The 12037-nt window shown below is 38.4% G+C and overlaps 1 protein-coding gene and 1 long non-coding RNA gene across 6 annotated transcripts in view; one reads left to right on the forward strand and one right to left on the reverse strand.

Annotated features, from left to right (window-relative positions):
* LOC122084292 (queuosine salvage protein-like) overlaps positions 1–8787 on the forward strand; it is a 15813-nt gene extending 7026 nt beyond the window's left edge. Inside the window, exons 4-9 of one of the 5 annotated variants that reach the window (XR_006141863.1) lie at positions 962–1060; positions 1237–1313; positions 1577–1685; positions 2038–2366; positions 3961–4131; positions 8128–8787. Coding sequence is in view for 1 of the 5 variants with exons in the window: in XM_042652415.1 (XP_042508349.1) it covers positions 962–1060; positions 1237–1313; positions 1577–1685; positions 2038–2366; positions 3961–4053 (707 nt within the window). In the remaining 4 variants the exon portion in view is untranslated. Of the gene's footprint in view, positions 1–961; positions 1061–1236; positions 1314–1576; positions 1686–2037; positions 2367–3960; positions 6065–8127 lie in introns of those variants that run through there. The other 4 variants (XR_006141861.1, XR_006141862.1, XR_006141860.1 and 1 more) reach the window with 4 other exon arrangements.
* LOC122084294 lies at positions 3147–10559 on the reverse strand. The gene is made up of 2 exons (XR_006141864.1): positions 10319–10559; positions 3147–3611 (listed from the first exon to the last, which is right to left on the reverse strand). It is a non-coding gene; the product is annotated as an uncharacterized LOC122084294 (long non-coding RNA).
* Positions 10560–12037: the final 1478 nt, after the last annotated feature.

The following is a 12037-nucleotide window of genomic DNA, read 5'->3' on the forward strand; positions in this document are numbered from 1 at the left end:
AAAAAAAAAGACGTAGACGAAGAAGAACCAGAGGAAGAAGAAGAACAAGAAAAAAAAAAGACGTAGTCAAAGAAGAAGCAGAGGAAGAAGAAAAAAAAATTCCGTAGACGAAGAAGATGCAGAGGAAGAAGAAGAAAAAAGAAGATTCGTAGAAGAAGAAGAAAAAAAAAGATTCGTAGAAGAAGAAGAAGCAGAGGAAGAAGAGGGAAAAAAAATCGTAGCTCGAAGACGAAGTAGCAGGGAGGGAAAAAAAAAAATTACAAACATACCTTTTTCTTTGTAATGGCAGAGGAAGTTGAAGAGAGAGTCGCAGAGAGAGTCGCAGAGTTGTATTCAATCGGTCGGTTGAATCCAAAGTTCTCCGACGATTGTAAATTTGTAATGGCAGAGTCGCAGAGAGTTCACCGGCCGGTAGAGAGAACCAGAGAAACATGGAGGGTTTTAAAAAAAACCTTTCATGTTTTATTTCCCCCCACCACCAAACCTTTTTTTTTTTTTGTTCACTTGAGGAGTAAAATGATTCCATGCATCTCACACCATTTAAAAACCTGTACTTCATCAAATGAAAAATTAAGAATTAGAATATAAAAAACAATTAATTAAGTGAAAGTTAAAAAAAAAAAAAAAAAAACACCAAGGCGGTCGCCTTTCATAACAAGTCGTCCAAGGCGACGCTTTTTGGACGCCTTGATACCAAAGGCGACCGCCTTTTATACTTCAGCAATGGCGTCCCTCGCCCTGGGCCTAAAAAACAGCTTGGACGCCAAGGTGACGCCTTGACAACTATGGGCCACATATATAAAAAAGGGCTTTCTGATGGGCAAGTTTCTCCTGGTTTTTCTAGCTATCATTCACCAGCCACACTTAACAATTTTTTTTGAATTAGTTCTCACCAGCCACTTCGTGCTTTATTTGATTATTTGACCTTTCTTACTACCTACATGTTGCTTATATTTAGCAGACAAGGACTTGAATTACGATCATTTGGCATCTGGGCTGAAGGCAGCTCTGCAAAATGACAAATCGGTGTTTGATGCTGATCGTTTACAGAAATACACTGGTATTTTTGCTTTGATCCTTAGTTGTTCTTAATCTCCGATCTTATACGATAAAGTTTCAGTATTCGTCGGATGTTAGTAAAAAAATATTGATCTTTTGTGATTTAAAACACTCCAGTTGCTTCTGATAAGAAATTTGGCTTCCATTAGGAAAGTGATTCGTTTGATTTCTTATCAGGTCCTCAACTACGTGAGTTGTTGAAATGGCCTCGGCCACTTCCTTTGGAGGACGAACGCATCCGCTTGCTGCATGAGGTTTACATTTCTATCATTATCTCTATGGATTTTAAACATGCCCATCTTTTTTTCTCTTTGGAAATTTATCCCTCATGTTTTCTGGTTCCTTTTGTTTTGTTTTTCTTTTTCTTTTTCAATGTTCTGCAGTACCTTTGTACTCTTGTTCTGTTTGGATTTGCTCACTGTGGTTTTTTATTCCTTGATGTTATCAAAAAATCCAAGTTAGGATCTTTGAAGTCATGATGTTATTGGCATTAATGTTCATCCCTTTGCTAATCCAGGTTGGACAGGAACTGGAGAGGAACTTTGGGGGTAAAGCAGCCAATCTTGTGGAGTCTTGTGGAAAGTCTGCCGTATATCTTGTTGCCCTCATAACACGCCATTTTCCTGGTATGTCTTATTTTATGTGCTTCAGGCTGCTGTTAGTCATGATAGTGCTTCAACTAAACCTGTTTTTCTAAATAGGGTTGTCTGTTACCCTCTTATCTGTTCTCCATATTGTTGCTGTTTGTAAAAAGGTTTGAAATGTTGTAAATTCGGCAGTTTGTTATGATATATATTTCGTGAGCAAAAGAAAGAAAATATTTTCACGATCCTGATGTAAATACATCATCCCCCCCCCCCCCAAAGAATATGTTAGGCGAAAGGAACAAATATGGTCAATGATATATGAATCCTGAAATTTTGTTCATAGGCAGCATGTGTATCAGTTTTTCAATTTCAAGCATTTCTGTTGTTGTAGGTTTTCGAGATCATTCAGTGTACAAAGGTCGTCAGGTTTTCTTGTACAAGCGAGCACAGATATTTGCAGCAGATTTATGGGGTGCTTTCAAGGGTCAAGGATACGGTGAATTCAATGATATAGGCGCGATTACCATATTTGCAGATTATATTGTTCCAGCTGTGCTTAGGAATCTTGGTGTGTTGAGATATAGTTCAGCCCTGGCCAACACTATTGAATCTAATAGTGAAATTGGTTCAGGAAGTGAGGAGGAAGTCGAGCTACGGGCTTGCTCTGTATATGCCGTGGAGAAATTGAGGGAGTTGATTGAAATAAAATCTGGGAAAAAGGTACATTTTTACTTTCTTCCTTTTATTTTTAATTATAATAATAATAATAATTATTATTATTATTAGTTTTTCGTTGTTATGTCAAAATTTTTATCAAAAAAGGAAGGGCCCCAAAAAATTATACAGGGCTGCAAAGAGCATGGGTATACAAACCAACTGGAACCTACACAAAATGCTTCTAGGCTATTGTAATAAAAGCTACAGACAATATATGAGGACTCTTTACAGCTAAAAGCCCAAAAAATCAACTTCTTAGCTTTTTTAATAACTTATATGCTGGCTTGGCATGGTTTCCTAAGGCCCTTTGGCTCCTTTCTAACTAAAAACTCCACAAGACAGCAGCAGCATGTGATGGAGCCCAAATCTTTCCAGAAAAAGGTTGAGCCATATTCCTTCCCATTTCCTGAAAGAGAGCACCTCAAATTGCAAATGGGAAAGGAAAGTCAGCATAAGGATTGGGTGGAGATTCAGTGGGAACCAAACAGCACAAGCAGACATTAGGAAGGCAAAAACCTTTTAGAAATCAGGTGGCTAATGTTTAATCATAGTCTTTGGCAGCACAGCAATAAAAGAACTATTTTGTGGGAAACACCTTAACCCAAATTAACTTCAGAAGAAGGTTAGGCTTTCCTTGCCATCCAACATGCCAAAAAGAAAAAGGAGTTGATAGAAAAACATGCCTGAGCTATCTTAAACTCTCTGGTTGATCCTTTATCTTGTACCTTCTTTTTTAAACGAGCTGCTTCCACTCAATTACATAAATACTTGCATGCAAATGTGTTTTTGTATGTTCAGAATGCTACTTCATTAGATTAAGTTTGGTATCAGAGCTGTCAATACATTGCCTAGACTCACAAGGCATTCCTTGGTGCCCAAGGCTACCGATTGCCTAATGTATTAAGGCACCCAGACCTAAAAACCCAGGCTTGGGCCCTCCATATGTTCACCCTTTACAAGTTTATATAATATCAGTTTTACCTCTGGCCTGGGGTATAGAACATGGAGCTCACCTTGGCCCTGACTTGACATTGCTTAGGTGCCGTGAAAACTATTAAATGTATAGAAGCACAGTATTGGACCAATTGGCATAGAAACAACCATATTCATTAGTGTATAGTTTATGCTTGATTGACTGAACCACATAATGCATGTACGGAAGACTGCCATTGGGTGTGATCTGTTCTACATTTCATCATCTTCTTGGTTCTGCTGCCGTTCTTTCCCTTCCCTTCTTTATTGTTGTTGCTGATATTATGAAAGAAAAAAACGAGAGCAGTGTGACTCAAAGTGGCATGGTAGAGCAGAAAATCAATTGATTCTCAGATTCTGAATTGTAGAGGAAAAGCAATCAAATAACAGATTCAAGAAGTATGTATTGTATATTTGCATATATTCCATATTAAGCCCGTCTTATATCTCTTCTTTTTAATGGCACTAGGAGTTATTTTTAGTATTTTAGCTTGCACCTATTAACACATGGAAGACTTTAATTTCCCTTCTCAGTACTTCTATTTTTTGTCGTAATTCTTCCTATTATTATTTTCCCTCTTTTATTTTCTTGCACACCCACTGAGGGCTTTTTCACCACCCCCAGGTGCTCAGTGTGGAACTGGATCTTTGGCTCTGGTCTTTTGGGATTCAATGTCCATCTCTGCAACACCACCGTACACTCTCAATATACTACTGAGCCGATCATAAGTCAAATGTACCCTCTTTTTATGATGCCTTTAAGGGAGAAGTACTATTGATGAGTTGACAGCTAAAGGTATAAGTTTTTTGACAGGTGTAATTATTAGTTTTAAGATGTTACTCACTCTTCATGGAGAGTTAATCTCCCTTAAATTTTTTGTTGACGAGTAAAAAAAGAATTTGCCCACTAAGGTACACTAGGTGTCTGGGAAGAGGAGCAATGCATTTACCATTTGGCTTAGAATTGGTCAAATGTATTGTCATCTTGGAATAGTAATGAACTGAAAAATACTCTTTTAGGACCAAATTGATTATATTTAGGTCTTTCTACTTTTTCAAAGATGCTAAATTTGTTCATTGACTATATTGGTGTTTAAATACTGATTCTGCGGATTCATGCTGACCCACATTAGGATAAAAAGAAATGCTGAAAATTTGCTGAGTTTTTGAGTTGGATCGGCAGGAGGATGAGAATATGTTGCTACAGCTATAGATGATAAGACGGCTGTCATGAGAATTATCTAAGTGATACAAAATTCATTTGCACTAAGAAAATTGACAGCTTAAAAATCATTTAAAAAAAAAAGTTTTTGTTCAGCATTCCACGTTTTTCGAGACTCAAAGAACTGAATTGTACCTTGGCTTTATGCTAACAGTGAAAGTGTTATACACTTATACCATCCTACAATTGCAGGGATGTAGTTACTCCAAGACTCAAGACTCTCAAGTCTTTATCCTTACATGGTTACACCTACAATACTTATTTGGTTTAAATCTGTCCTCAATTTGATCCTGTAGCACTTGACTGGTTGGACCAGCATAAATGGCTTTGGAAACTTAGTGTCAGTTCTAGTGGTGGAACCAAGTTGTAATTCATTTTTATCATAATAAATAGACCACCCCACCCACGGTTTAAGTAATCTGTTCACGCTCAAACCGTGGCCAGTGTTTCTCCCTTCTCTCGGTTCTCTTCTCTTCACCTTCTTGCTTCTCCTCTTTCTCTTATAGGTGCTTATATACAGGGTTGATGTATCGTTGCATGGTATCAGAGCTCCTCTAAATCAGTATCCTCTCTGTTTTGAAAGACCCTTTCAGAGTTCTCTTCTTGTGGGTTGCATTATCCTGTGCTGCTGTACATTCTATTTGCCTAGTTGAGATAAATATGAAAAACTGGGGGTTATATTTATGGAGTATTGCTGGTTTCTTTCGCCTACTGATCGCATCTTGCGTGGATCCTCTACAATATAAATCTGGAACACTATAGCAGCAAATTTCATCCGTCTGTGGTTCTCCACTTTCGGCATTACCTAACCTGCAATTTTTGTATCAATTAACTTCATGAATCTAGAACATATTGCCTGTAGATTTTATTCCTCAAATGGTTCTTCACTTGCGGCTCAACTGATGTTCCTTTCTGGTCTAATTTTAATCTGGCAGATGCTCTGCTTTTGGGCAGTTTTTTTCAGTGGCGAGATTTACTTCTGTTGAGGATCTGACCATCAGATCCTCCTAATATTTTGGGCCACTATTTCCCTCCCTGAGGTTTTGATCTCAGATTCTGGTTTTTTATTTCTGACCTCTTAATCTGCCATTTGATTATTACTAGTTTGTGGGGTTTTCATATACTATTGACATATTTTATTTGACCAGAAGTTGAGCACCATTGAAGTTGTTTAATTTGAATTCTACTGTACTGACATTTCTGGCCAGAATTGGTTTTATTGGTGGTGCGCCTCTTTATATACTTACCAACCTTGGAGGGCTGTGACTAATTGTTCGGTGCTTTCTCGAGATATTGAGAGCCATCCATTATTATCTATTGGAGCTTAACAGATCTGGAAATACTGCTGTATTGCTGCAGTCAAAACTGACTTGCGTTGCGGTTCCCCTGATTTTGTGCCCTTTTGCTGCACTGTAGATTGATTATACCTCCATATATAACCGTTGATTGCTTGAGAAATTTTGGGTCTTATATCTGGTCTATTATATTTATTGTTGTTTGCTGGTTATCCTCTTATGTGATTCACTGTTTATCTAATATTCTGAGATTAAAAAAAAAAAAAATCTGAGATTATATCTGGCATACAATCAGATCTTGGCTTGTGGATGACAGTATAATTGTCTGCTAATTTGTGGATGTACTGTGTATTGCATGGAGTGGTGGTAGTATACTGATTGGTTCTCTCTTATTCTGCCCATGGTATCTACTCTCTGCGTGTGAAGATTTTCAGCCACTATTTTGCCGATGAGACTATTGGAGGTTATTTTTTATTTTCTCAGATTTATCTTCTCAATTATCTCCTACTATCTCTCCGTAAATTCAAGCAATAGAATTCTTAAGGACCTAACCCCAAAGCCTATTAATACTTTCTTAAAGTAGGCCTAATTTTCTCTTCACAAATATTTCCTGGGTGGACTCATGTTTTCCTGGTTCATACGTTTGTACTCACATTTGTCGTATATTAACATCCTTTCAATTTCATGACTAATTCTTTTTATTGGACTAAGTGAAGAGTCAAATGTTTTGATAATTCCACATGCGGGGATGAATCAAGATAATTTTGAATCAGAGCTCTGGATTTTTGTTCATCCCTCGTAATAAAATCTTGGGGTTAGTTCTTATCGTTGTGATGGTTCTCATAGTTAACCATAAACTGAATTTGATTCCTTCTTTGCCTACTCTCTCTCTTTCTCTCTCTCAGTCTGAGTTGTCCTTAGAATATAGTGTGGACTACTGATTGCTTGTTTGCAACACTTGTGAGGTAGTGCTGCCAACTGATGTCTCTCAAAACCAAACGTTCTGAGAATCTTGGTTAAACTGGGCCAAAATCAGAGATCAGGTTGACATGAATGATATCCGGCCCTATCGGTGTCTAACACTCCCTAGAAATTCTCAAGAGTGCATTCTTGGATCTACACATGGCCTTTTCCATTTGGAAAATTTCTTATTGATATGATCTTACTCAATCTGCAAGCTTTCGATGGGCATTTGCAATCTGTCTTTTATATTTCACAATGGTACCTCTTCATCACGCTGTTCCAAGAAAGCAGCCTTTGATGTTGGCAGGTTTTTCCATGGTCTTGAATCTATGCTTCATATGTTTTCAGCGATCCCACCGGGGGAGGGGGGGGCATTTTCATCAAGTTGTTTCTCCTTTCATTCTAATTCTATTTGCTTAGCAGTTCCTATATTTCTTGGCATGTTAAAACGTACAAATTTCATTCTTGCCAAGCATGGATAAGGGTTTCATATAATTTGTGACACACATATGGGAACTCCACTATTTTGAAGTTGTTTTTCCTTGTTGAGTTTATTATGGAAGTGGGTAGAGAGAATTTTAATTAGTTTCTCTTAGTAGCTAGTGACAGATGGGAAATGGAAGTAACTAGAGAGTATTTTAATCAGTTGGCCATTTGTTTCTTTATTGTTTTTGCCACAAGAACTTGCACTCTTTCTTGGCGAAGTTGGGCATTGGTAGCAGGCAACCGGAAAACTATCAAAAATGTGCAGTGTCTCATTGGTGTGAACTGATGGACTCACAGATTTCCATTTGATACCTTTTTCATTTTCCTTGGGTTCTTATGTCTGAAGGTTTTATTGAGGCAGAGGGTTGTTCCCTTGATAATCCTAGGCCTTCTTATACTGGTGGTTTGATTAGCAAGTGGGATTGGATCCTTTTCTGGTTCTGTTGGAGGGTTTTGCAAATGTTTGCTCCTCCAGATTTTGTATTAGATTACATTAGTCTGTAGTTTTGGGAGTGTTGTATCGGTTGAACATCTGGCCAATGTCATTGAAAAATTCAGAGGTTGATCCATGGAGATTCCATCATATTGGTTTTTTGCTTATGAATTCTTTGTTCTAATGGAAGCTGAGGTTTGCTAATGAGATGACTGGTGTCACATTTAAAATTAAAAAAAAGATGACTGGTGACCTTGGCAAGTGAGGAATAGTTAAGCCTAGATTTTGTTATGAGCTTGGTATTCTTTTCTAGCCTCGTGCATTTTCTTGATGCGACTTGCCATGTGTACATTTTTGTTCTGCTAATGAATTTGTGATTGATCCTTGCTTTAGGAACCTCCTCCTTTGGGAAAGCCTTGGGTTTTGTCTATCCTTTTGCTCCAGTCAATAATTCAGCTATCCACTAGACAAAGCACCCCAATGTTGCTTTCGAATGATGTATGACTCCTCTCATCACCATGAAGATGATCCAAGTCAATTCCAAAAACACTTGGCTTGGATTCTCTCTTTATCCTATACTTGAATTTCTCCATGGAGCAGTGGTTCAAATGGACAATGAGTATTGAGATGCTCCTTCGGTAATGATTTGCACGGATTTTAAGATGTGTGCCTGCGGTTGTGTATATGTATGCCTTTCTGTGTATCAGAGTTGATGTTCAGGTTTCTGGGAACATAAAGGCCAGACTAAGGGCCCTTCTAGAGATGCAGAAAACCCTTGTTTGGAGTAGAATTGTGATATGGATCTGTTCCATTCCTCACAGTAGGGTTTACAAGTTGTCTAGCGACGTGGTTACCCCATTTAGGTCTCAAGTGTTATGCACCTTCATGTAATCCACCTTTGTGATGAAAAATGAAGGGTGGTTACCTTAATTTGTAAGATCTGTTATGGCTTTTGGGTCATACTTGTCACAAAAGCCCCGGCAGCCATCTACATGTAGTCAAGAAAGGATAAGAAATATTTGAATATAGTACGAATTTGGGTTTTTGGGGCTTCAGGGCATACTACCAACATGTTTCGCCATCAGATTTTTTTGCTGCTCACCTAGAAGCTTATTGATTTTAATCAATTTCCAGTCGTGAGCTTTCAACATTCATCGGTGTAAGTAGCTTTTGAAATAAAGAATCATACTTGCAGTGGAGAGAGAGATTTCTCTCACATCTATTGCGTTGTCATTTGTGACCATACCCTTCAGTCTAGTGACTCTAGTCTACTATAGTCTACTATTGTCAAAATTCTGAAGACTCATTGGAGGGCATATGTAGTGGCAATGAGTGTGATGGGATAGCTTCCAATCTCATGACTTCTTCCTTAGGTGTAGGGCAATTACCAGTATCGGGTATAGGAGCCATTGGTGAACCACTGGATGGTAGGAATCGGAGATACATGTCACAAACTAGCAGTCTTAACCAGATGGCATCAATAGGTGAAAGTGGAGGTTTATTCATGCTTGTCAAGGCGTCACTTTTGAAGGTTACTCTCTTTCTTGGGTCCAAAGAAAAAACATGCTTGGTAGAAACTTCACGCGTTTATGTTGATTTATGTTTATATCTTTGCTTTATGATAAATATACTTATATTATATCCTATGCTATTTTGATTATATGTTGTTTCTCTCATATCAAGTCATTGCTAGTATAACTATATCATATTGCATTGATATGGTTTCTATGTTGCATATAAGCATAATTGTCATTGCTATATTACGTATGGTTAGGCGCCCTAGGCATGCACCTCGACGGCTAGACACCCTTTTTAACACCTTGGTCACCTAGTCGTCTTGACTGTGGGTATATATACATTCAGTAGGGACGGTGCTTTTGAGTATTATCCTGCTAGATGTCGGCGTCAATAATGGGAAGGTATTTCGAAGTATTGAAATTATATTATTGAGTACCATCTTCAAAATTTTAAAATTCTTGAAGCACAAAGAGAAAATAAGAAAATAAATTATCTTTCTGAATTTCACATAGGTGTTTATACTGATGTTTTTATCAAAAAAGAGTTTATACTGATATTAAATAAAATATATAAAATGCCCAGTCAGAATTTGTAATTTGGGGGCTTAGTAGGGGATAAGGGAATGTCTCAAACACACCATAATATACCCATCAGTTAGCAGTTTCTAAGGGTCCAGAGAGAGAGAGAGAACATAGGATTTTGGGGGGGGGGGGGGGGAAACAAACATTAGCTGTTCTAGAACATAGGATTGGGTTTACTCCTTTCCTAATTAATTTTTAAAAGAACCTTCTGATCTATCTTTGTTTTATTAGATATGTGTTTATTGATTCAACTATTCAATTCACCTCCTAGAAAAGAAGCTCTGATTATATTGGTCACAAGCTTGCTCTTCCATGCCTTGGCTGTTGTGTATGCAAGTGACGATCAATCAAGATTCTTTTGCATGTGAGATGACTAGATGTTCAGCACAGGCAATTCTTATAAAACAAAAGTAATCCATAAAGAATAGATAAATAAATAGAGGGAACCTCTTTATTGGAAATAATAAATGGGAATGGAAACTTACAATTTAGAGTGGGTCTGCTGGGCATGCAACTGTGATTCCCCCCCCCCCCTTTTTGGTGAAGAAGGGGGGGTCTCTATTCCTAATTTCTATGGCATCTTGAACCAGGCAAAAAGGCCTGGCTTAGTCTCTCCTGCTGAAACTAGGTCTGGGTGGAAGAAGGGTAAGATAGATGGAGGTTCAATACGTTAGGGAAGATTACTTAGAGCCATTAAAGAACCACGGAACCTTTTATTTTCAATGGTGACAAGTGGGTCGCATTCATTAAGGAGTTGGGAAGTTTTAGTACGCAACTGGATAGTGATGTTTGAAGCAATTATAACCTACAAGATGAAATTCATTTCTTACTGTGAAGATATGAACTTCTGAAACCTTCATTCATGAAGATTCAACCCAGAATCATGAGTGGTCTGATGCATTAAAATATTCCAGATTAACTGGAACAGTTGTTTGGTGGGTGGGGTTTCAGGAATACCAGATATTTCTGTAATTATGTTTCCCACTGTGGAGAAGCCCTAAGGTACCTGTACCTTCAAAATTAGGAAAAGATTTGGCCAGAATTAGCTGAAATTGATCCCAGGCCCCTCAGGTCTGAAAACCCAACATTCTGGTCCTCGAGAATGGACAAGAATGTGCAGAATTAGGATCTGAATTGCCCCATTACAGTTGATTAAGCTTCCATATGGTGCATCCAACTTGCAAAAATGGGGACCCACCAATACTATTCAGGATCTGGAAGAGATCTTTACATTAATTTTGTGCGGGAATCTTCACTTTGATCCAATCAAACACGTTCAATGGCCTCGTATGGGAAAACAGGCCTTGCAGTGTGTTTTTCGTTTGCTTCTGGTCTCTGCTTCTCCCTTTAATTGGGGGGTAGGGTTGGCCCAGGCGACGTGTTGGACGGGGGTTAGGCCTTGAAGTCTTATCTGGAACCAAGGGGAGATGACAGGACGTGCTGGCTGCCACGCCACCAAAGAATAGGCAACGTCCGTAAAATTTAAGGTATACTATCCCATCATCCTTCACAGTATAATCTTTGCTTCCTCCTGTTCTTATCCTACCCTTTGCTCTGGTCCTCTGGCCCTCTGGCCCTCTGGCCCTCTGGCAACCTAATGATGATGAGTCTTAGGGTCACCCTCTCAATCATAAGATCTGTTTGCCTCATTGAGTTCAATTTTCAGGACGCTTGCTTAGTTGCTTGAGCTAAACCGAGAAACAAATGAGATACTATAACAATTGAACTATTTAAGAGTGGGTCCTCTATAGAGAAGGCCACACTGTACATCTAGGATCACCCACCATCACCATGTCACGCTCACGCATGCGTTCAAACGGAAATAGCATATCCTTCAAAGGAAGTGGTTATCTACTTATCTGTCCGGGGCATAGGTTTTAGGGTCGGTATCAGATCGATCATATTGGCCATATCCATGGATATAGGGGACGGTATCTGCCGATACTGATACAGATTGGATTAAATTGATGCGTATCAATCCATTTTGCTCTTGATTTTTTATTTATTTTTTTTAAACACACTTTTTTTAACAGTTTTACTCTTGAAATGATATAAATAATCGATTTCCATCAGTCAAAGATCAGGGAGTGATCTTAGCCAATACCAATATCACATGATCGATACGGTACCAATATTTAAACACATGGTTGCCTCCTTTCCTATTTGGCAGCAACTCCTCCCATTGCTTTTTTATTCTCCCGTGC

This window comes from Macadamia integrifolia, chromosome 7 (genome assembly GCF_013358625.1).
Source record: "Macadamia integrifolia cultivar HAES 741 chromosome 7, SCU_Mint_v3, whole genome shotgun sequence".
Lineage (NCBI taxonomy): Eukaryota > Viridiplantae > Streptophyta > Magnoliopsida > Proteales > Proteaceae > Macadamia > Macadamia integrifolia.